The following is a 25,981-nucleotide window of genomic DNA, read 5'->3' as shown; positions in this document are numbered from 1 at the left end:
TCTGACAGTATGGGTGAATGGGTTGTCCAGCTGGAGTATCAGCTTCTGTCTGGGCCAATTGGTCAGTACAAGAGCGTACTATTACTCCCAGCTTATTGCTGGGAGCTGCCACATATAATTACTAGCCCTGGTTCACATCTACAGTCCAGCTCCTGATAACCTGTGCTTTCCCAATTTTGATTTTGGCCCATTCTTTTCTTCTGCCTTCTGATTTTGCTCCTTCTTTTCCCTCCTGGTTTGACCTCGGCTTATGCAGAGGTGATTTTACGCTTTGTACCTTGACTGCCCTCCTGGTTCTGACTCGTCTACCTGACGACACTGCCAGCCTGCACCACTGACCAGTAGCCAACTCTGTGGCCCCTACTCAAGGGATCCCTGTGGAAGTCTAGATTCCTCTACTGGTGTTAAGTGGTGAAGACCAGGGAAAAAGCTGGGATCTGGTAAATGGAGTGGCTTTCTTAAGCCAGTAGCCATTTTTAGAGTTGCCAGGAGACCACTGTCAGACCCACATTATAAAGATACTGCCTGTTACACGATAGCCACATTCTACACTTTATGCAGTTTACGATCTGATGTAAATGCTTGCTTAGGTGGTAAATCAGCACTCATATCCAAATAATATACTCTTTTACCATAACATCGTTTTTTTATTTTTTTGCCGCATTATTGGCTACGATTTTCATAATTATTGCAAAACCACATAGGTTTTTAGAAAAATGATACTCATATTAATCCACCCATCTCAACTTCAAGATGGCACCTCTTTCCCATTTCTCATACAGTGGGTACGGAAAGTATTCAGACCCCTTTAAATTTTTCACTCTTTGTTTCATTGCAGCCATTTGGTAAATTCTAAAAAGTATTTTTTTTTCTCATTAAAGTACACTCTGCACCCCATCTTGACTGAAAAAAAAACAGAAATGTAGAAATTTTTGCAATTTTTTTTAAAAAAGAAAAACTGAAATATCACATGGTCATAAGTATTCATACCCTTTGCTCAGACACTCATATTTAAGTCACATGCTGTCCATTTCCTTGTGATCCTCCTTGAGATGGTTCTACTCCTTCATTGGAGTCCAGATGTATTTAATTAAACTGATATGACTTGATTTGGAAAGGCACACACCTGTCTATATAAGACCTCACAGCTCACAGTGCATGTCAGACCAAATGAGAATCGTGAGCTCAAAGGAACTGCCCAAGAAGCTCAGAGACAGAATTGTGGCAAGGCACAGATCTGGCCAAGGTTACAAAAGAATATCTGCATTACTCAAGGTTCCTAAGAGCACAGTGGCCTCTATAATCCTTAAATGGAAGAAGTTTGGGACCACCAGAAGTCTTTCTAGACCTGGCCGTCCAGCCAAACTGAGCAATCGTGGCAAAAGAGCCTTGGTGAGAGAGATAAAGAATAACCCCAAGATCACTGTGGCTGAGCTCCAGAGATTCAGTAGGGAGATGGGAGAAAGTTCCACAAAGTCAACTATCACTGCAGCCCTCCACCAGTCGGGTCTTTATGGCAGAGTGGCCCGACAGAAGCCTCTCCTCAGTACAAGACATATGAAAGCCTGCATAGAGTTTGCTCAAAAACACATGAAGGACTCTCAGACTATGAAAAATAAGATTCTCTGGTCTGATGAGACAAAGATAGAACTTTTTGGTGATAATTCTAAGCGGTATGTGAGGAGAAAACCAGGCACTGCTCATCACCTGCCCAATACAATCCCCACAGTGAAACTTGTTTCACCTTCCAACAAGACAATGACCCTAAGCACACAGCTAAAATAACAAAGGAGTGGCTTCAGAACAACTCTGTGACCATTCTTGACTGGCCCAGCCAGAGCCCTGACCGAAACCCAATTGAGCATCTCTGGAGAGACCTGAAAATGGCTGTCCACCAACGTTCACCATCCAACCTGATGGAACTGGAGAGGATCTGCAAGGAAGAATGGCAGAGGATCCCCAAATCCAGGTGTGAAAAACTTGTTGCATCATTCCCAAGAAGACTCATGGCTGTACTAGCTCAAAAGGGGGCTTCTACTCAATACTGATCAAAGGGTCTGAATACTTATGACCATGTGATATTTCAGTTTTTCTTTTTAATAAATTTGCAAACATTTCTACATTTCTGTTTTTTTCAGTCAAGATGGAGTGCAGAGTGTACTTTAATGAGAAAAAAATGAACTTTTTAGAATTTACCAAATGGCTGCAATGAAACAAAGAGTGAAAAATGTAAAGGGGTCTGAATACTTTCCGTACCCACTGTATATTGTGTAGAAAAGAAGACAAGCCACTGCCAGCATGGCATCTCCTCATATACTGCTGCCAATATGTCCCCTATTTCCACCAACATTTGTTTTGTTCCACAAGTTTTGTTTTTTTTACCAAGAGTATGTTATCATCTTCCACAGATATAAATGAATGCAGGAATTCCCCAGGTATCTGTGAATCTAACTTTATCTGCAACAACACAGCAGGCTCATATAACTGTACGTGTGATGGTGGATTCACAAATGTTTCCAACGTTTGTGTAGGTGAGTACATCCTATTTCTCTTCCTCTCTCCCTGTCTGCCATTTGTGAACAACAGTGGTTTTAAAGAAGGGGTTGTCCACTACTTAGACAACCCCTTCTTATACTCACCTCCTGTGCCATTCCAGCGGTGTCGGCACTCAAGTTCCTGGGGCTCATGTGTTTGTTGTGACACGTGAGCCCTGCACACAATCAGTGCTGGCGTCACTGTCGCAGCCTTCAGACGTATAAGTAATCAAGAGGAGGTGAGTGGCGGATGTCTGGAACGGTCGCGGATCTCCTGACCCAAACTCAACAGCCTTACATATGCCTATAAGACTGTTGAGTTTGGGTCAGGAGTAGTGTTGAGCATTCCGATACTGTAATATCGGGTATCGGCCGATATTCGCGGTATCGGAATTCCGATACTTAATTCCGATACTTTTACAATATCGGATACCGGAATCGGAAGTTCCCATAATGCCTGCGCTCTGTAGTGTCTGTGAAGGATGACAAGTTGGATGGCAGCGCGATCCAGCCTGTCATCAGAATGCCATCCCAGCGGGGGAGAATTCTCCTGATTGTTTAAAAGCCGGCGGGCGGTATAAAGCCGCCGGCTTTTAAACAATCACACAGCCCCATACTGCTTCCCCGCAGCCTCCCACCCCGATCCTCCGCTCCCGTCGCCACCTCCCATCCCGATCGTAAGTTAGGACCGGGCGGGGAGCGCAGCTCCAAGGAGCGGGGAGTGAAGGACCCGGGCGGGGAAGCCGGCAGTGAAAAGACTTCACCGCCGGCTTTCCCGTTCTGTGCTGCGCTTTCCTGCCGGTTATTTCAAATGAACAGCTGAGGTATCAGGTGATGCCGATCAGCTGTTCATTTGAAGTCGCCGCGTTGCCCTCAGAGGGTTCATGTGAGTTCATGCTTGACTGCATGAACTCACATGAACTTTCCCACGGCCGCACAGGTCAGCCTCACCTCCCAGACCCGTCATGATTAGTGTGTGTGCGGGGTGTGTGTGTGGGGTGTGTGCGCGATGTTTGTGCGGGTGTGCGCGGTGTCTGTGCGATGTGTGCGGGGTGTGTGTGCGGGGTGTCTGTGCGATGTGTGCGGGTGTGTGCGGTGTGTGTGCGTGCAGGCAGACATAGGCCGATGTGACACTACTACTCCCATCGGCCTATGTCTGTCCCCCGTCCACTCCTGCCAGCAGGATCAGCTCGATGGGAGCAGTAGTTCCCATCAGACTGATCCTGCTATTTAAATTGCCCTACTGTGTCCCCAATAAATGTTAAATACATGTCATTGGTGGCCAGTGGTTACCTAAAAGAAATTAGTTCATACATTACCTGTCCCCGCCGATCGCCACCTAAAATAAAGTAAAAAATAAAAAACTACACCTATACTCACCAAGACACCTAATTCCCCGAAGCCATCGATCTCCTGTAATAAAATATAAAATAATAAACCACAACCTTATCCTTACCCCTCCGTAGTAGTCCACGAGTGTCCCACGAAGATCTCCAGTTCAGAGCAGCCACATAGAATGTGACCGCTCTGAACCGCTGCCGCCGCTAGAATGACAGTATAAGCGGGTTCACCGGAGTTCAGGCAGCGCTGCTCCGGTTAGCTGCTTTACGGCCCTGCTGTATAGTGAGAAATTCCCACGGTACAGCAGTGCCGTAAAGGAGGTCTCCGGAGCTGCGCTGACTGAATGCACTCCGGTGACCTCAGTCAGTGGCTCCCGCTGCCGGGAGCGGACGTGTTCCCGGCAGCGTGAGCTTACAGCAGCCATGCACAGCTGTCACCATCTCCAGATGTGACAGCTGTGCATGGGAGATCAGCGCAGGAACGTGGACAGGTAACTATTATTTTTAGTAAACTAAGAATTAAATAAAATTGTGTGTTTTATTTCAAATAAATTATTTTTTTCTGGGTGTAGTGTGTGTTTTTTCTTTTTAACACTTTGTAGGTTAGTAATGGGGTGTCTTATAGACGCCCATCATTACTAACCTGGGCTTCATGGCAGCTGGCGCTGACATGAACCCCACCACTATTACCCCCTGCCACCGCACCAGGGCAGCGTGGAAGAGTGAGGCTAAGTGCCAGAGTTGGCGCATCCTATGGATGCGCCATTTCTGGGGCGGCTGACGACTGGTGTTTCTAGCCTGGGAGGGGGCCAATATTCATGGCACCCTTCCTGGGCTATTAATATCAGCCCCCAGCTGTCTGCCTAGCCTTTGCTAGCTATTAAAATAGGGGGGACCCCACGTCATTTTTTTTGGGGGGGTCCCCCATTTTAATAGCTAGTAAAGGCTAGGTATTCAGCTGGGGGCTGATATTAGTAGCCTGGGAAGCTCCGTGGGTTTTACCCCCTTCCCAGGCTTCAAACATCTGCCCCAGCCGTCTGCTTAACCTCCGCTAGAGACTAAAATTATGGGGGATCCCACGCCATTTTTTTTTTAAATAAATCCATTATTTTAACACTAAATGACATTTGAGGAGTTAATAAAGATGCAGTCCCTAAATTATTATTTATTTTTTAATTAATTTTTCCCAAAACTTTTGACGTGGGCTTCGCCATATTTTTGTATGCCAGCCAGGTACAGCATCCAGCTTCTATGAACGCGCCATTTTCCGGGGCGGCTGCGGACTGCAATTTTCAGCGGGGGGCAGAAAGCTTGGGCCTCCCTGCGCTGCAGATTCCATCCCCCAGCTGCCTAGTTGTACCTGGCTGAACACAAAAATAGGGAGAAGCTCCACGTTTTTTTTTTTTTAATTATTTCATGAAATTCATGGAATAATTAAGAAAAAAAGGGCTTCCCTATATTGTTGTGTCCGGCTAGGTACAAATAGGCAGCTGGTGGTTGGGGGCAGCCCGTTCCTGCCTGCTGTACCTGGCTGGACCCAAATATAGTGCAAAGCCCCACGTCAATTTTTTTTTAATTATTTCAGGAAATTCATGAAATAATTAAAAAAAAATATGTGGGGCTTCGCCCTATATTTGTGTCCAGTCAGGTACAGCAGGCAGGAACGGGCTGCCCCCAACCACCAGCTGCCTATTTGTACCTAGCCGGACACAGCAATATAGGGAAGCCCTTTTTTTCTTAATTATTCCATGAATTTCATGAAATAATTTAAAAAAAAAATACGTGGGGCTTCGCCCTATTTTTGTGTCCAGCCAGGTACAACAAGGCAGCTGGGGGCTGGAATCCGCAGCGCAGGGAGGCCCAAGCTTTCTGGGCCCCACCCGCTGCAAATTGCAGTCCGCAGCCGCCCCGGAAAATGGCGCGTTCATAGAAGCGCCATCTTCTGGCGCTGTACCCAACTCATCCAGGGCCCTGGTGCGGTGGCTCACTGGGTAATAAAGGGGTTAAGGCCAGCTTGGCATTATCAGCTGGCCCTAAGCCCGAAATTCATGGGGTCACGCCAATATTAGACATGACCACCATGAATTTCTAGTAAAGTATTTAAAAAAAACACAAACACCCAGAAAAAAGTCCTTTAATTGAAATAAAGACACAATTCTTTATTGTTCTAAATTAAACCATACTTACAGTCACACCCATTCCAGCTGAAGCCAACGATCTCCTGCAATAAAAGTAAAATAATAAAGCAACCTCATCCTTACCTTTCCATGGTTCCCAGGACAGTTTCAGCTCTGCTACATCGAGATGACAGGCTGGACCGCAGCAGAACGCTGCCATCCAGCCTGTCATCCCGCAGACACTGAGAAGCGCAGGCATGCTTGCGCTCCTCAGTGTCTCGCTGTGACGGCATCCAGATGAGCGGAGGTCATGTCCAATGAACTCAGCTCACCTCATGCACGTCACTGACAGCGTGGGAAAATTCTCCTGCACTCAGCGCTTCAGCGTGAGAATTTTCCCACGCTGTCAGTGACGTGCATGAGGTGCGCCGAGTTCATTGGACATGACCTCACCTCATGCACGTCACTGACAGCGTGGGAAAATTCTCACGCTGAAGCGCTGAGTGCAGGAGAATTCTCCCACGCTGTCAGTGACGTACATGAGGTGAGCCGAGTTCATTGTCGGCTCATCTGGATGCCGTCACAGCCAGACACTGAGGAGTGGAAGTATGCCTGCGCTTCTCAGTGTCTGCGGGATGACAGGCTGGATGGCAGCGTTCTGCTGCGGTCCAGCCTGTCATCTCGATGTAGCAGAGCTGGAGCCATCATGGGAGCCATGGAAAGGTAAGGATGAGGTTGGTTTATTATTTTTCTTTCATTGCAGGAGATCGTTGGCTTCAGCTGGAATGGGCGTGATGGTAAGTATGGTTTAATTTAGAACAATAAAGAATTGTGTGTTTATTTCAATTAAAGGACTTTTTTCTGGGTGTTTGTGTTTTTTTTAAATACTTTACTAGAAATTCATGGTGGTCATGTCTAATATTGGCGTGACCCCATGAATTTCGGGCTTAGGGCCAGCTGATAATGCCAAGCTGGCCTTAACCCCTTTATTACCCAGTGAGCCACCGCACCAGGGCCCTGGATGAGTTGGGTACAGCGCCAGAAGATGGCGCTTCTATGAACGCGCCATTTTCCGGGGCGGCTGCGGACTGCAATTTGCAGCGGGTGGGGCCCAGAAAGCTTGGGCCTCCCTGCGCTGCAGATTCCAGCCCCCAGCTGCCTAGTTGTACCTGGCTGGACACAAAAATAGGGCGAAGCTCCACGTTTTTTTTTTTAAATTCATGAAATTCATGGAATAATTAAGAAAAAAAGGGCTTCCCTATATTGTTGTGTCCGGCCAGGTACAAATAGGCAGCTGGTGGTTGGGGGCAGCCCGTTCCTGCCTGCTGTACCTGACTGGACACAAATATAGGGCGAAGCCCCACATCAATTTTTTTTAATTATTTCATGAATTTCCTGAAATGATTTAAAAAGAATTGACGTGGGGCTTCGCACTATATTTGTGTCCAGCCAGGTACAGCAGGCAGGAACGGGCTGCCCCCAACCACCAGCTGCCTATTTGTACCTGGTTGGACACAACAATATAGGGAAGCCCTTTTTTTCTTAATTATTTCATGAATTTCATGAAATAATTAAAAAAAAAAAAATGCTTGAAGCTTCTCCCTATTTTTGTGTCCAGCCAGGTACAACTAGGCAGCTGGGGGATGGAATCTGCAGCGCAGGGAGGCCCAAGCTTTCTGCCCCCCCCCCCCCCCTGCTGAAAATTGCAGTCCGCAGCCACCCTGGAAAATGGCGCGTTCATAGAAGCTGGATGCTGTACCTGGCTGGCATACAAAAATATGGCGAAGCCCACGTCAAAAGTTTTGGGAAAAATTAATTAAAAAATAAATAATAATTTAGGGACTGCATCTTTATTAACTCCTCAAATGTCATTTAGTGTTAAAATAAAGGATTTATTTAAAAAAAAATTGACGTGGGGCTTCGCCCTATATTTGTGTCCAGCCAGGTACAGCAGGCAGGAACGGGCTGCCCCCAACCACCAGCTGCCTATTTGTACCTGGCCGGACACAACAATATAGGGAAGCCCTTTTTTTCTTAATTATTCCATGAATTTCATGAAATAATTAAAAAAAAATTGACGTGGGGCTTCGCACTATATTTGTGTCCAGCCAGGTACAGCAGGCAGGAATGGGCTGCCCCCAACCACCAGCTGCCTATTTGTATCTGGTTGGACACAACAATATAGGGAAGCCCTTTTTTTCTTAATTATTCCATGAATTTCATGAAATAATTAAAAAAAAAAATGCGTGGGGCTTCGCCCTATTTTTGTGCCCAGCCAGGTACAACTAGGCAGCTGGGGGCTGGAATCCGCAGCGCAGGGAGGCCCAAGCTTTCTGGGCCACCCCCGCTGCAAATTGCAGTCCGCAGCCGCCCCAGAAAATGGCGCGTTCATAGAAGCGCCATCTTCTGGCGCTGTACCCAACTCATCCAGGGCCCTGGTGCGGTGGCTCACTGGGTAATAAAGGGGTTAAGGCCAGCTTGGCATTATCAGCTGGCCCTAAGCCCGAAATTCATGGGGTCACGCCAATATTAGACATGACCACCATGAATTTCTAGTAAAGTATTTAAAAAAACACAACACCCAGAAAAAAGTCCTTTAATTGAAATAAACACACAATTCTTTATTGTTCTAAATTAAACCATACTTACCATCACGCCCATTCCAGCTGAAGCCAACGATCTCCTGCAATAAAAGTAAAATAATAAAGCAACATCATCCTTACCTTTCCATGGCTCCCACGACAGCTTCAGCTCTGCTACATCGAGATGACAGGCTGGACCGCAGCAGAACGCTGCCATCCATCCTGTCATCCCGCAGACACTGAGAAGCGCAGGCATACTTCCACTCCTCAGTGTCTGGCTGTGACGGCATCCAGATGAGCCGAGGTCATGTCCAATGAACTCAGCTCACCTCATGTACGTCACTGACAGCGTGGGAAAATTCTCCTGCACTCAGCACTTCAGCGTGAGAATTTTCCCACGCTGTCAGTGACGTGCATGAGGTGAGCTGAGTTCATTGGACATGAACTCGGCTCATCTGGATGACGTCACAGAGAGACACTGAGGAGCGCAAGCATGCCTGCGCTTCTCAGTGTCTGCGGGATGACAGGCTGGATGGCAGCGTTCTGCTGCGGTCCAGCCTGTCATCTCGATGTAGCAGAGCTGAAGCTGTCGTGGGAACCATGGAAAGGTAAGGATGAGGTTGCTTTATTATTTTACTTTTATTGCAGGAGATCGTTGGCTTCAGCTGGAATGGGCGTGATGGTAAGTATGGTTTAATTTAGAACAATAAAGGATTGTGTCTTTATTTCAATTAAAGGACTTTATTCTGGGTGTTTGTGTTTTTCTTTAACTTTGACTATGGGGTTAGTAATGGGGGTGTCTTATAGACGCCTCTCCATTACTAACCTGGGCTTGATGTCAGCTGGCATTATAAGCTGACATCAACCCCAACCCTATTACCCCCTGCCACCGCACCAGGGCAGCGTGGAAGAGCGAGGCTAAGTGCCAGAATTGGCGCATCCTATGGATGCGCCATTTCTGGGGCGGCTGACGGCTGGTGTTTCTAGCCTGGGAGGGGGCCAATATTCATGGCACCCTTCCTGGGCTATTAATATCAGCCCCCAGCTGTCTGCCTAGCCTGTGCTAGCTATTAAATTAGGGGGGACCCCACGTTATTTTTTTTGGGGGGTTCCCCCATTTTAATAGCTAGTAAAGGCTAGGTATTCAGCTGGGGGCTGATATTAGTAGCCTGGGAAGCTCCGTGGGTATTACCCCCTTCCCAGGCTTCAAACATTTGCCCCAGCTGTCTGCTTAACCTCCGCTAGAGCCTAAAATTACGGGGAACCCCACGCCAATTTTTTTTTAAATAAATCCTTTATTTTAACACTAAATGACAAGTACAGTAATCAACACTATCACTGTACTTCATATATATGTGACTGACATGTTTCTATCTATCTAATCTATGTGTGATTCTCTATTCTTTCTATTCTAAATTGTCGGGTACAGATGCTGAATTGCCGGCCGGCTTTCTTAAAGAGACGGTGCATGAAAACACTATTATTTTTTTAAATAAATCCTTTACACTAAATGACAAGTACAGTAAGCAACACTGTCACTGTACTTCATATATATGTGACTGACATGTTTCTATCTATCTAATCTATGTGTGATTCTCTATTCTTTCTATTCTAAATTGTCGGGTACCGCTGCTGAATTGCCGGCCGGCTTTTTTAAAGAGACGGTGCACGAAAACACTAATATTTTTTTTAATAAATCCTTTACACTAAATGACAAGTACAGTAAGCAACACTGTCACTGTACTTCATATATATGTGACTGACATGTTTCTATCTATCTAATCTATGTGTGAAGCTGTATTCTTTCTGTTGTAAATTGTCGGGTACCGGTGTATGCCGCTGATGAATTGCCGGCTTTTCATGTCATTCTACATTATTCTTAGTTGTTTTACTTCATGTAGAATTAACCTACAAGGAAAGAAAGGGTTTATTTTCATTCCGATATTTGTGTCCCATTGACTTGCATTGGTTTCCGGTATCGGAATCGGCGATATCCGATACTTTTTGGGTATCGGCCCGATCCAATCCGATACGATATTTCCTGATATCGGAAGGTATCGCTCAACACTAGTCAGGAGACCTGTGGCCAGTTCGAACATCACGGTCCATGCTCAGATCATGAATGTAGAACATATGAAACCATCCTAACCCAGTGTTCAGTAACAGATGGACCATCTCTGCTATCTCTGTTCTATATTGTTTCTCTACACTGTACTTGGTTGTCTCCATCATTCTCATGGGCTTTGAAAAGAACAGCAGAGTACACGCTTGCTGGCACTCCATGTATACTCCTAAACACCATGGAGGAGCATGGAGCTCGTTACCCCCATTCCAGTGATCAATGGAGGGCTCCATGTTCAAGCACCCAGCGTTCATACATTTATCACCTATACTGTAGTCAGTTTTAGTCTTGACATAAATGCTGCCGCCAAACAATATGGTTTACATCTCCTTCTATTCCTTGGCTCTTTATAGTTGTCTATGATTACAACCAGGGCTGTGGAGTCGGTAAGCCAAACCATCGACTCAGACTCCTCATTTTCTCTGACTCCCGACTCCAACTTCAACTCCGACTCCTCGGCTAAGACTCCACAGCCCTGCCTCACTACTGAGCGGGTACATAAAGTGCAGCAGATTCATCTCAACTAAAGGCCGAGATCCTTAGATCAGGAATAGGACAGACATTTATAGGACACTTCATAACTTTCCCAAATTCTTATGAAAACATTTACAGTACTTACTGCATTGTTCTACTGGACTAATTTATTATATATTTTAGGAGTTGGAGTCGGTCCATTTTATACCGACTCCAACTCCACCAAAATGGACACCGAGTCCTACTCTGTCTCCGACTCCATAGCCCTGGTTACAACCCCACTGTTTTTCCATTATTGTCCCCTGCAGCAGTTTAAGGGTAATCGTTAAGGGAATCTGTCACCAATATTTTACTACCCCATCTGAGAGCAGCATGATGTAGGGACAGAGACCCTGATTCCAGTAATGTGTCATTTACTAGGCTGCTTGCTGCAGTTTTGACAAAATCAATGTTTTCTCTGCTGCAGATCTAGCAGTTCTCTGAATGCTGTGCTGTGTATAACCCCGCCCACGCCCCTGATTGGCTGATTTCTGTGTATACTGTGCATAGGCAGAAAGCTGCCAATCAGTGGTGGAGGTGGAGTTATACAGAGCTCATGAATTTGGAGTACTACATGGCAGCAGGTTTACTAGCCCTCTAGTGATAATCTCCTGATTAAAATAGGGATTTTATCAAAACTACAGTTAGCAACGCAGTAAGTGACACATCTCTGGAATAAGGGTCTCTGTCTCTACATATATATTACTGTATATTCCCATATTTCCATTCCTTACTTTGACATATTGTTTTCTTCACAGCAAAGTGCATATACAATGGAAGCAAAGAGAAATGTGTAGATGAACCGGTAAGACATATCTATATATCTGTACTAGAGATGTGTGAGACTTAACCAGACTAGGAAACATCCATATATTAAATGGATAATTGTATGGGAATCTATTATTTTTATGTGAGCTAAAGAACAAAACTAAGAGCATGCTTATGGCAAATAGTATACAGCTCCTATAACCCGAGTTTGTTAAAAGACTTTTATATAATTTCTTCTGGCTTCTATAAAGGTAAAATCGGATATTATAATACATATATACATACTGCACATACCACAGCTGAGGATGAAAGTTTCCTCCATCTTTCTGCAAAATGCAGCATAAATTTGAAACCCAAATATTACTTTCACACAAGCTGCTAATGGAGGAGCAAACAGTATTAACTGTAATTGTCTGCTGGCATCACCTGCTGTATATTTATAACAGAAGGTGCCAGGGAATATACAGCTGAGAGACCCCATATACAGTGAGAACAGGATATACTTTACAGCTGGGACTCTGCTGCAATGGCCAGAAGCAAAGCTAACCCCTTAGATGCAGAAGTCAATGGCGAGCGTGCCATCTAAGCGGTTAGACAGAGCTTAGTAACTCCTTCTGTCACCCCATTGACTACAATTCATCATGATAAGGTGCCAATGGATCTGTGAATGCGTATTCCCATCCTGTACATTTATAGCATACCCACCGGATTTGTCATGTATGTATAGTAGATGTGGGTGCCACCAATGAGACCCACATCTATCTCAAGAACGGGACCCTGACACATGTCGTAGTCAGTGGAGATGACTCGCCCCCTGGGCCTGTGTTGTGCGTGCACGTGTGTGCGGGGAATACCCGGAGCCGGATCGCTGGGGGTTGTAGTCTCCGTGGCGATGACCCGGTCCGTGCCCAGGGTGGTCAAATCAGTGGCAGTCTTATTAGTATGATAATGCTCCGACTACGCCACCCGTGGATTGCAGTCAGTGGGGACCGCCGCTGCAAGGCAGACCGCTGAGGCCGGTGTTGTGTGTGCAGCTAAGAATGGGATGACTCCCCACGGGAGAAGTATAGCCTCAGGGCAGTTGGTGTGGATGATGGGAGTGATGGTGCACGAGCTCAGCAGGAACAACTCAGAGTCTGTGCAGTGCAGTTCAGGGTCTTTACTGGTATTATAAAGCAGACCCTCCCGGGAGTACTGGTTAGCAGTAGAGGCCTGGTCAGTCTGTGAGCAAGCAGGATCTCCCCTGGCCAGGTGGAGTTGTAGGTCTCCCCGTCTATCTGCACTCTTCCTGGCTACCTTGCTGTATGCGGGTAGAAGTAGCCCACGTCCCTGAGTGCACCGTGTGGTGCTCACCCGTATGGCCGGTGACTTGGGGCCTTCTGTTAGCCTCCGCTCCACGATGGCGTTGCTGGTCCCTTGCTTGTGACCGTGCCTCCGGGCTTCTATGGCCAGAGGACCTGGAGTCCCCTGCCGGTTGGATTCTGCTGCTGGATCTGGATGTCCCCACAGCCTCGGACTCCGTGTCCGGTCTTAGTGTCTTCAGCCAGGGCGAGCTATCTGGCTTCCAGCCCCTGGCACTCGCTCCTACTCCTACAGAGCTCCTAGTTCTTGCTTTCCCTGTGTCTGCTGTCCTCCAGACTGGACTGCGTCTCTGTCTGGGACTTCACTCTGTCTCACTAACCCCGCCCCAGACCCAGTTTGTATAGGGCAGATTCCTCCCCTCCCAGAACTGGGGCAGGAGGTGTGGCATGCTTGAGGGCTCCTGACCAGGAGACCTCCCACTTGCTCTCAGACATAATATTTCTATTACTGTGGTAACCAGACCCCTGGGGTGCCACATTCCCCCCTAGTAAAATTTACTACTCCGGGACTAAACATATTTTTAAAGAGACATAAATGCAGGGTATAACAATAACAAGACAACATGAAAAAGTACATTTTGTGGTCACGGCGTTTCCGTAACCGGGTGTCCATATCACCCAAGGTGAAGTTTTTGAGAAGAGGTAGGGGACCTGTCCAAAGAAAACCCCTTGCGTTGGCCTTGGGCGTGGCTGCAAGGCAAGCTAACTACTTTGGGCCACACAGGGGCCACGCCAAACAGGTTTTTGTTCCGTGACCATCTTCGCAAGAGGCACTATGTGCAACTATCTACAAGAATTGTTCCGGTTATCCAGCGTCCATAACCTGTTAGTCCATAGAAATCTGCAGGGTAACTGAGAAACATAATTAATAACAGGCAACAACAAAAACCATAAACATTTTCAAGAAACAGGTAAATTCACAGTGCATTACTTTATATTCTCCAGCGAGCGGGCATCTGACCTCTAGTGACTCTAGTGGAACTACGGAGCTCACTAACTGATCCTGCACTACAGGGTGTAGGAGGTGTTATGGGTAAGCTGGGCAGCTGTCTGCGTACTCTTTGGCTCACTAGGGGCACGGCAGGCTTACTACTAGCAGAGGGTTGATCCTCCTGCGCTGCTGGTGTGAACTCTTCTGCCTCCTGGGCCGGCTGCTCTTCCAGCTCTACCTGGTCTTCTGTAGGCACTTGAGGGGCTGGCTGGAGAAAGGTGAGGACGGGCACCACGATAGCTTTGTTTACTTGTGTCCAGGTCCGGGGAAAGTCTCTGAGTACGGTGCTGATCATTTCCTCCTTTCCCTCTATGGGTTGAGGGTTTTCCTGATTTTCATCCGTGCTTTGCAACTTCTCGGGGCACTTTTTCAGGTGGTCTCTGGAGACAGTGGCTGTGGTCTCTCCTCCATCCCTGCTGATGACGTACACCTTTGGATTATTGTGGCTTGAGGGCAGTACGGTGTACGGGTCCTTTTCCCACTGGTCGTCCAACTTATGGAGCCGCCTTTTTCTTTTCAAGACCTGCTCTCCAGGTACCAGGGGAACAGCGGGAGCATGTTGGTTATAAGTCCTCTCCTGCCTTTCTCTTGATTGACAGAGACTTCGCTCGACGCTCTCCTGTACTTTCCGGTACTGCTGCTGCCGTTCTGTATCCCAGTCTGCCTCTGGCGAGGTGTCCTCGGGTGTCAGGACTCCCATATCCAGGTCAACAGGCAGCTTACCAGGCCTTGCTCGCATTAGGTAAGCCGGGGTACAGTTGGTGGAACCTACCGGGATGTGGTTATACAGGTCCACCAGATCAGGCAGTTTCTCAGGCCACAGGCTGCGTTCTTCCAGGGGCAATGTTTTTAGCAGATCTATCACCACCTGGTTCATCTTCTCACAGAGTCCATTGGTTTGGGGGTGATAGGGCGTTGTTCTTATCTTCCGGCAGCTGTACAGGTTGCAGAACTCCTGGAAGACCTCTGCTTCGAAGGCTGGTCCTTGGTCTGTCAACACCTGTTCCGGATACCCGTGTGGGCAGCAGAAATGCTGCTGGAAGGCCCTAGCTGCTGTTTGAGCTGTTAAGTCTTTGACGGGGACCACCAATAGGAACCGGGAGTAGTGATCCACGATGGTTAGGGCGTAGACATACCCGCTTCTGCTTGGAGCCAGTTTAACATGGTCCAGAGCGACCAGTTCCAGCGGCTGCCTGGTGATGATGGGCTGCAGGGGAGTCCTCTGGCTGGCACGGTCCCTTCTTCTTAGATTGCACGGGCCACAGTCTCTACACCATCTCTCAATGGCTCCTCTCATGCCTATCCAGTAGAACCATTCACGCAGCAGGAACTCCAGCTTCTTCCATCCGAAGTGCCCTGCCCCATTGTGGTAGGCCTCCAGCACCATAGCTGCGTCCCGTCTCGGTACCACAACCTGCCAGATCAGTTCATGTACAAATCACAAAGGTCACATAAATATACTTCCTGAGTTTACAATATAACACACAAAAAGCTCAAGCTCAAGTGGCCCAGCTTCAAAAGGAAGATAAATAAAATTTTGTAGATAAAAAATAAATTTTATTTCCAATCTTTAAAATCAACAAATAATTAAAATTAATTAAAAAACAGAGACCTTCGGGTTCCATCCATCAACATCATGCATAGATAACAGGAAGCACAGCTTCTCGAATAAATACAGAGTAATTGTATAATATAGTCCCATACAATATCAAGTCGTCCTATATCAGCCAAAAGTAGCCAGGTAAATACACCCAAAACTGCAGACTAAATAACAATACTGGACTCAGTTACTAATCTCAGACATAAAGGTGCAAAGTGCATATATCAGGGAAATCCCTTATTATGAATAGAGACCGCTGGATGTAGATAAACAGATATAAGTAGATAAGTAGTAAATCAAAGCTGGACTAAAGAATATATGTATTAAATCACATGAGGAGGGAAGGAACCAACCCCGACGACGCCGTTTCCCCTTCCAAGGGGAAGAAGCACTTTGCGAAACAGCGTCGTCAGGGTTGGTTCCTTCCCTCCTCATGTGAGTTAATACATATATTCTTTAGTCCGGCTTTGATTTACTACTTATCTACTTATATCTGTTTATCTACATCCAGCGGTCTCTATTCATAATAAGGGATTTCCCTGATATATGCACTTTGCACCTTTATGTCTGAGATTAGTAACTGAGTCCAGTATTGTTATTTAGTCTGCAGTTTTGGGTGTATTTACCTGGCTACTTTTGGCTGATATAGGACGACTTGATATTGTATGGGACTATATTATACAATTACTCTGTATTTATTCGAGAAGCTGTGCTTCCTGTTATCTATGCATGATGTTGATGGATGGAACCCGAAGGTCTCTGTTTTTTAATTAATTTTAATTATTTGTTGATTTTAAAGATTGGAAATAAAATTTAATTTTTATCTACAAAATTTTATTTATCTTCCTTTTGAAGCTGGGCCACTTGAGCTTGAGCTTTTTGTGTGTTAGATCAGTTCATGTGTCTGGGAATTGACCATTCTGCGGCACAACTTCTCCTTGTAGAGAAACAGTCTGCTTTTTTCCGTCCACAGTTGCTTGGTCTCTTCCGGAGCGTCTGGGTCCAGGCGGGCATCAGCCTGGGTCAGCATTTCCTTCACCAGACGGACTGCGGGGTCACTGTCTTGCGTCTCCGCCCAGTTGTAGTGGGGTAAGGGGTTGAACGTAGCGGATCGCTGGCCCCTCACACGGTGGGAATACTGGGTAATCCCATGACGGTGGAACGCAGGGAGTTCGACCTCTTCCAGTTCTTCTAGATCTTCCCCTCCGTCCGGTAGGTTTGGCATCCTGGACAGGGTGTCCGCGTTGGTATTGGAGCGTCCTGCCCGGTATTTGATCGTGAACTCATAATTGGACAGGCGGGCCATCCATCTCTGCTCCAGGGCACCCAGTCTTGCAGTGTCCAGGTGTGTCAACGGGTTGTTGTCCGTGTACACGGTGAACCTGGAAGAGGCAAGGTAATGCTTAAAACGTTCGGTTACCACCCACACCACTGCCAGGAACTCTAGCTTGAACGAGCTGTAATTCTCAGGGTTTCTTTCCGTGGGTCGCAGTTTTCGGCTGGCGTAAGCAATTACCCGTTCTCTCCCCTGCTGGATCTGGGACAGTACGGCTCCTAGCCCGATGTTGCTTGCGTCCGTGTGGAGGATAAAGGGCTGGCTGTAATCAGGGTATGCCAGGATTTCATCCCCCGTGAGGGCCATCTTCAGCTGGCAGAATGACTCCTCTTCCAGCTTTTCCCATCTGAAGGGTGGCTTCTGGTTTTTGGCCTTCCTGGACTGGCCTATCAGGAGGTCCTGCATAGGAGCTGCCTTCTTGGTAAAACCGAGAATGAATCTTCGGTAGTAGCCTACCAACCCGAGGAACTGCCGCACTGTCTTTATGCTGGATGGTCTTGGCCAGTCCTTAATCACGGTGATCTTGTCAGGGTCGGGAACCACTCCGTCAGCACTGACCACGTGTCCCAGGTACTGTACCTTTGGCTTCAGTAGATGACACTTTGAGGGTTTTACCTTTAGGCCATAGTTTGCCAGGGCTTCAAACACTTCTGCCAGGTGTTCCAGATGGTCCTCACAGGTCTTGGAATAGACGATGACATCGTCCAGGTATAATAGGACCGTCTCGAAGTTCCGGTGTCCCAGACAGCATTCTATCACCCATTGGAAGGTTCCTGGTGCGTTGCAGAGCCCGAACGGCATACAGTTAAATTCGCTGAGTCCCATCGGGGTGGTGAATGCGGTCTTCTCCCGGTCCGCCTCTGCTACAGGAACCTGCCAGTACCCGCTAGTGAGATCCAAAGTAGAGAAGAAGTTAGCAGATTTTAATGCAGCTAAGGACTCTTCTATCCTTGGTAATGGGTACGCATCTTTGTGTGATACGGTTGACCTTCCTGTAGTCTACACACATTCTCATGGTGTTGTCTTTCTTTTTCACTAAGACTAGTGGAGCTGCCCAGGGGCTACAGCTGTCCCGGATTACCCCAGCCTCCTTCATGTCTTTTAGCATCCCCTTGGCGTGCTGATAGTGTGCAGGGGGTACGGGTCGGTATCTCTCCTTTATGGGAGGATGGTCTCCTGTGGGGATGTGATGTTCTACCCCCTTTACTCGCCCGAAGTCTAGCGGGTGTTTACTAAACACTCTCTCGTACTCCTGAACCACCCGATAGACTCCCTGTTTTTGGTGTGAGGGAGTGGAATCAGTACCCAAATGCAGTTGCTGACACCAGTCCCCCATTGGTTACTTAGAGCCCTTACCTTCCTCTGGTTGAGATGGAGGCAAGGGTTCCACGGCCTTTACAGAGTTCTGGTTGATGGTGAACAATTTGGCTAGCGTGGCATACCGAGGCAGGTGTACTTCTCTCTCCCCGATGTTTATGATGCGAACGGACACCCTCCCATGGCTTACATCGACCACCCCCCGTGCTGTCAAAATGGTGGGCCTACTGTCTGAGTAGACGGGTTCTACCATCGCTTGGTAGTCTCTACCCCTTAGACCAATAGCTGCCCGGCACCAAATCATCATCTCACTTTTCGGGGGCATGGCAATAGGGAACGGGTCACACATTCTCACGCTACCAATCTCACCACCAGATAGTTCCACCTGTTGCCGTTTCATCAGTGCCCGGATCTCTTTTTGGAGGACACGCTGCTGGCTGGAACTGGCGTTCTTGGCAACCTGTTGCAAAATAAGAATCACCTCTGCAAGACAGTTTTCGATTACGTTAGTACCTAGGGTTATTTTTGGGTGACTCTCGCGACGGTCAATGTCAACAATGATCAGTCCTTGTGCCGGCAATTCAACCTTACCGACCTTGATGGTCACCTCTTTAAATCCTATCTGTGGCACGGGCTGACCATTGCTGGCGATAATGCTCAGGTCGTCATCTGGGTAGCGGGTTATGTCCGAGTCATTCCAGTACTGCTTGAAGAGCACGTACGGGATGGTAGTCACCTGTGACCCAGTATCTAGTAGGGCACTCATAGGAATGCCATCCAGTACCACAGGCAAGACCGGACGTCCCCCTACGTATTTATCACGCCAGTTCGATGGGCCTGATGATCTTATGCCTGGGGGTTGGCCTTCTACCCCAGGTTGTGCCCGTTTAAATGACAGTACCTTGCCATATGTCCGGGTTGATTGCAGCGGCAGCAGATGAGTTGTCCGTCCTCGTTGTATCGGTCGCTGGGTCTTCCTCTGGCCGGTGGGGTCCTCCTCAGGACGTCCTCCGGTCCGGATGCCAGCTGGATCTTTCCTGGAGAAGAGACCTGTAAAGACTGCACAGTTCTGGTTAGCGCGGCAACGCTCTTAGTCAGCTCTTGGACCTGATGGTGCAGGTCTGTGGCCGGGTTATTGTTCAAAGCCTGCGCATCAGCTCCCACAGGCCCTGCAGACAAGGGCGCCGCGTCCTGGTGATAAGTGATAGCAGGGCGCCTGTGGGTCACAGCGCCACCTGGTGCCGGTTCTCGGAGCACCCGGATGGCTCTGTCCTTGAACTGTGCAAAGTCCAGGTCAGGGTCCTGTAAGGTCATTGCCCGCAACTGGGTTCGGTGGGCATTGCACAGTAGACCCTCAATAAATTGTTCGGTCAACAGCTTGTCTTCATTCCCAACGCTGTCAGGGTCTGCCTGCTTAATGGCTCTCAGGGCCTCTTGTAGGTTTAGAGCATAGTCTCTTATACTTTCGTGTGCCCGTTGTTTGCACCCGTAAAATCTGAGTTTTATTTCGGCTGAGGTTCGGGTATCAAATGTGTCTTTCAGCCGGGCTAGTATTTCTCTGACAGTCCTCTTCTTCCTAGGTGGCCAGGACTTTACCTCCCTTTGGGCTGCCCCGATTAACTGGGCCACCAGGATGCTTACTTTTTGCTCTTCCGTGAGGGGGTATACCTGGAAGAGGCTATCCTGTCTTTCCCTAAAGTCACTTTGGGTATGTGACTCCCCTGAGTACTGGGGTAGCCAGGTTGCCCCCGGGATATAGGGCATGGTGAATGGCATGACCGCAGCAGCGGTTGCGCTGGCGGCAGCTGTGGCGGTGGAGCTTCCCTCTGTATCCGACATCCTCCTTCCCTCCCTAGTGGACCGTGGTCTACCTTGCGATGATCCTCTTCCATAGGCCGCGGCTCCGCAGTCGATCGTCGGGGTTGAGGACCTTGCGTCGCGCTCCTGTGACGTCAGCGTCGCTCTCTCTCCCTTCCAGGACCTTGCGCAGCGTCAAGACGTAAGGCGGGGCTTCAGTTCTCGCATGCTTTCGATGTCCACGCCCCTCTTCTTCCCGCGCGGCGTCCTGAAGATGGCGTCCGATGGCGGGAACCAACTGAAGATGGCGGGAAATGGCTCTAGATGGCGGGAAGACGGCTGCAGATGGCGAGAAGACGGCTGCAGATGGCGGGAAACGGCTGCGGATGGCGGGAAGCTTCTCTCAGGTAAGTGTAAAAGTCTTTTTCAGGCACGCAATACCCGTTGGTGGCGGGTTGGTTTGAATCCTGCCGACTACGCCAAAGTTGACTCGCCCCCTGGGCCTGTGTTGTGCGTGCACGTGTGTGCGGGGAATACCCAGAACCGGATCGCTGGGGGTTGTAGTCTCCGTGGCGATGACCCGGTCCGTGCCCAGGGTGGTCAAATCAATGGCAGTCTTATTAGTATGATAATGGTCCGACTACGCAACCCGTGGATTGCGGTCAGTGGGGACCGCCGCTGCAAGGTAGACCGCTGAGGCCGGTGTTGTGTGTGCAGCTAAGAATGGGATGACTCCCCACGGGAGAAGTATAGCCTCAGGGCAGTTGGTGTGGATGATGGGAGTGATGGTGCACGAGCGCAGCAGGAACAACTCAGAGTCTGTGCAGTGCAGTTCAGGGTCTTTACTGGTGTTATAAAGCAGACCCTCCCGGGAGTACTGGTTAGCAGTAGAGGCCTGGTCAGTCTGTGAGCAAGCAGGATCTCCCCTGGCCAGGTGGAGTTGTAGGCCTCCCCGTCTATCTGCACTCTTCCTGGCTACCTTGCTGTATGCGGGTAGAAGTAGCCCACGTCCCTGAGTATACCGTGTGGTGCTCACCCGTATGGCTGGTGACTTGGGGCCTTCTGTTAGCCTCCGCTCCACGATGGCGGTGCTGGTCCCTTGCTTGTGACCGTGCCTCCGGGCTTCTATGGCCAGAGGACCTGGAATCCCCTGCCGGTTGGATTCTACTGCTGGACCTGGATGTCCCCACAGCCTCGGACTCCGTGTCTGGTCTTAGTGTCTTCAGCCAGGGCGAGCTATCTGGCTTCCAGCCCCTGGCACTCGCTCCTACTCCTACAGAGCTCCTAGTTCTTGCTTTCCCTGTGTCTGCTGTCCTCCAGACTGGACTGCGTCTCTGTCTGGGACTTCACTCTGTCTCACTAACCCCGCCCCAGACCCAGTTTATATAGGGCAGATTCCTCCCCTCCCAGGACTGGGGCAGGAGGTGTGGCATGCTTGAGGGCTCCTGACCAGGAGACCTCCTACTTGCTCTCAGACATAATATTTCTATTACTGTGGTAACCAGACCCCTGGGGTGCCACAGAGACATAGTCAGATATCTCTTTCACTTATATAGGAATTCTGACCATCTCTCTACTGACCACAGACCAAGACGGGGGACTCTCAAGATAGATGATGGTCTCATTGGTGGCATTTGTATCTACTAAACATTTATGGCATATCTATTGGGAATGTAATAAATGTAAGGGATAAGAATACGCCTTCAACAACCTATTGGCATCTTATTGCATTGAAAGAGGAGTCAATGGGGTGACAAAGAGAGCTCCCTCAGTCTAACCGCTTAGATTTCCCAGTCATCATTGACAATGATATCTAAGGGGTTATATGGCCCAAATGGAAAAAAACCCTTTTAAGGTTAGCTGAAGGCCCCCAGGTCTGACATCTAAGAACTCCTCTAATTAGTTAATTTAATGAAAAACTGTTTTTTGACATTTTCAAAAATATAGACTAAAAATAAAACACTTTTACCCTAAATATGGCTCCAACGACGGAAGGAGTAAATTTACCGTTATTTTAACATGTGCATTTTTAAGGTTTATTTGAAAGCCTATTGAAGTATTTCTAGAGAAAAACACCATAAAAGATAACTAGGAAATGTTGGGTTTTAAAATAAAAAAAACATTGATCTTAAAAAAACAAAAACGTTATGGCCCTGAATTATCTAGATTGGCGTTTTTCACTCTGGTCTTGATGAGGGGCATGCTGGCGTCAGACGCTGTTGATTCATTAAGAGATGCTCACCTCTTAATGAATTCAGAACATCTGTAAATTGGTGTGCGCCTAGCCACAAATTTTACTCCAGTCGAGGACTAGAGTTAGATTTGTACGAACGGGAGTTGGCATATCTACGCCTCACCCCAGCTCTGCCCTCTTTGTCAGAGCTGGACCAATATGACCTGAAACCACCAAAAGTCGCAAAATTTTAGTGCAGCCTCAAATTTTGCGACTTTTTGAAGCTAGAGAATTCTGGAGTAAAAGCTTTGATGAATCGGAGCCTTTATTCCTGGAAAGGTGCTTTTAAAATATCCAATAAACAGTGTCTAAATCCAGTCTAGTGACTTTTCCACTAAAGAATAATGGGAGGGGATCAATAGAATCTAGATTAATTAAGTAAATTGGTGAGAATGTGTAATAATTAGCATTAAATCATCAGAATTAGGATTCATTTCTCTATGTTTCTCTGTCCAGTTCCAATGCAAACTGAAGAATTTCACTGATAACTTTACACCACTGTGTCACGGTGTCTCCGGTCAGCAAAGACTGTCAATGGAGGAGGTAAGGCGTCAGGCAAAACATCAGGGACCCAAAAAATGTACCAAAGGTGTGAAAAAAAAAACTCCTGTTTATAGCACTTTTCATGTTTTTCCATCATCTGATTCTCTTTAGATTTTATGCAATGTTCTCATATGTGTCAATGAAATACCAGCAGATCGTTTTAACTGAATTTCCCTTCTTAAAGAGGACCCTTCACTGGATTTTTCTTATTTAGTTAAAATAAATACCTCCTCAAGTGCTGCTCCACTGATCCTGGAACAGTTTTTCTTTTTCTTCTCTACCCTTCCGTTCCCAAATGATACCCCCTGGTAATAATGTTGTAAATTTTCCCTTTAACCAATTGGACGCTTACTACAGAACTTCTCTGTGGGCGTTGGCTTTTTCTCCTCTGCTGCTGGCCAATCAAAACACAGCCACCGAAGTTCTGTGGTATACACCCAGTTAGATGAAGGAAAAATTGGCATAATTGTTACCGGGGGGGGGTATAACTTTGGAATGGAGGGGCGCAGAATGAAAAGAAAAACAGTTCCAGAGTCTGTGGAGCAGCAAATGGAAGAGGTGGTCAGCTTAAATAAAAAAAAATTCCATTGACCAGTCCTCTTTAAACAGCAAAATGAACCCGTGTTTTAGTTAAAACGTCACATGTTTTCGAGCTTGAGAAGTAATGATTTCTTTGATTTACTCTCTCTGCTTCTTGAAGCTTTTGAAAGGCTTGGATGATCTGATCGGTGGATTCAGCTATGACAGTAAGACTGACAGATTACAGAAAGTCGGACGCTTGCTGAATAGGGTGGAGGTAACGATACAGAACTTGGCTCTTTTGGAACAGCGTCCTATGTCACATTTCAATCAAAATAAAACGATCAGTGAGTATTCTCATGGAGTGTTCTTGATTATTAAAGGGCTTGGGATGAAAGTCTTCCTTCACTCCATGTGACTTCAAAATTCTACAGTGTGTCAAGCGTTTGCTGTCAGGATTCTCCAGTCACATTACTGCAAGTATGTAATTTGCATACTTCCTGCCACATTCCTACTAGTTGTGCTTGGTCTATCTCAGTACACTTCTATTGAGATAGGATGAGCACTTCTAGTCTGCACGTGACCACAAGCATGCAAATCGCATACTAGCGGTCACATGACTGACCGCTCTCATGGGCAATGCCAGAGAATCCTGACAGTGAACACACCACACTCTGGAAAATTCAGAAGTCTGCGGTCACATAAAGTGATTAAATAAATATGTTCACACACAAAAATGAAATATTACAGTTTACTTAAAGGGGTATTCCCATCTCCAAGATCCTATCCCAATATGTAGTAGGTGTAATAATAATAATATTAGCAAATACCTCCAATTAGAAATGTAGTGTAGTTTTTCTGATTCGCTATGTCTCTTTCCTCATGTGTAGGACCTTAGGTATCCATGGTTACGACCACTAGCAACTAGCTAGATAACTGTCACTCCATCAGTGGTCGTCACTATGGATACCTAAGGTCCTGCAATGCCCTGCACATGAGGAAAGAGACATAGCGAATCAGAAAAACTATACTACATTTCTAATTGGAGGTATTTGCTAATATTATTATTATTACACCTGCTACATATTGGGATAGGATTTTGGAGATGAGAATACCCCTTTAAATGAAAAAGACAAATGGTGCAAAAACAGACAATGTATGAAAAGATAAGAAAATACAACATATCAGAAGACCATATAAAATAAAATACATACAGGATATACAAATTGCATATCAACAGGACATGGAATAATAAACATGCATTTGGCTCCCCCTGTTGTACAAACATCGAAAAGATTTTATCCAACAAAAGTAGACTTAACCTTCAGCACTTCTTCAGGAGTTTTATCTGGGCTTTTCTGTTCTTTGTATAGCACAAGTATACCCCTGATAGTGATATGGAATACTAGGTGTTCATGATGATACTATGTGCTCTTTGTACTTTGTTTAAATAGGTTATCAGGAAAATGTATACCATTTCACAAGGACTGTAATATGCAGAGTCCTAACAGTGTGTAATGTACTCAGTGCTAGGATTCTGCCTTTTTCCCATGTGATCATCACATAAAGGCTTCATATGCAATTTTCATACAGCCAACCACGTGCCGACTCTGCTTTTGTCAATTGAGACCATAAGAAGTAGTTTTACAGGTTTGCTAAGGGTCCTGGGATACGCATTTTGGAATTTTTTCATCCTGGCTTACCTTGTTACATGTAATTGAATGGTTAAACTCAACAAACCTAACTTTTACTTTACATATCCCAATAGATATTCAAGTTTCAACTGGTACTTCAGATAAGGGCACACTCTCACTTCAAAGCACAAAAAGCAACATACAACTGGATTCTAAAACAGCGGCCGGGAATACAGGTAAACTTAACAGCTGCGCAGTTTTCAGGGCTCGTACACATGGCATAACTGCCTGCAAGCATGCACCCTGTACGGTGGAGCCTGTAGGGGTAAGCATTACAAATTCAGAGGACACTAGTGTCCCTCCGCCCGATTCCTCCATGAGGCACAGTATTCCATCCTATAATCAATGCTTCTACTGGAGAACACATCCATTATTTAGTGTCAGTTGAGCAGTATCCCTGATAAAGGTACAAAAAAACGAGCATCAGGGTGCACGGGCCTTGTCTTTCAGTCATTATGTTTCATTTTATGTGGTGTTTTGCTACTTTAATGTGGTTAAAACTGCATCCAAAAGTTCCCCATGACGTCTGCCATTTTTTTCTCTATGTTCTTTCTACTCTAGTAGAGTCTTAAGGGTTAATTCATAAATCATTTTCGCCTTTTTTTTTTGTGTTA

The 25,981-nt window shown here is 46.9% G+C and overlaps 1 protein-coding gene across 6 annotated transcripts in view; it reads left to right on the top strand.

Moving 5' to 3' along the window:
• The window catches only part of LOC141166802 (adhesion G protein-coupled receptor E5-like), a 139,642-nt gene that overhangs the window by 87,005 nt on the left and 26,656 nt on the right, over window positions 1–25,981 (top strand). For 5 of the 6 annotated variants that reach the window (XM_073653850.1, XM_073653851.1, XM_073653847.1 and 2 more), the window contains 5 exons: window positions 2,409–2,531; window positions 11,967–12,013; window positions 23,068–23,154; window positions 23,855–24,020; window positions 25,442–25,543. In XM_073653850.1, the coding sequence (XP_073509951.1) occupies window positions 2,409–2,531; window positions 11,967–12,013; window positions 23,068–23,154; window positions 23,855–24,020; window positions 25,442–25,543 (525 nt within the window). The remainder of the gene's footprint in view (window positions 1–2,408; window positions 2,532–11,966; window positions 12,014–23,067; window positions 23,155–23,854; window positions 24,021–25,441; window positions 25,544–25,981) is intronic. The other variant, XM_073653849.1, reaches the window with a different exon arrangement.

This window comes from Phyllobates terribilis, unplaced genomic scaffold (genome assembly GCF_046119375.1).
Source record: "Phyllobates terribilis strain yellow unplaced genomic scaffold, ASM4611937v1 Scaffold_11__3_contigs__length_659146591, whole genome shotgun sequence".
Lineage (NCBI taxonomy): Eukaryota > Metazoa > Chordata > Amphibia > Anura > Dendrobatidae > Phyllobates > Phyllobates terribilis.
This window is presented reverse-complemented; position numbering and strand designations above follow the sequence as displayed.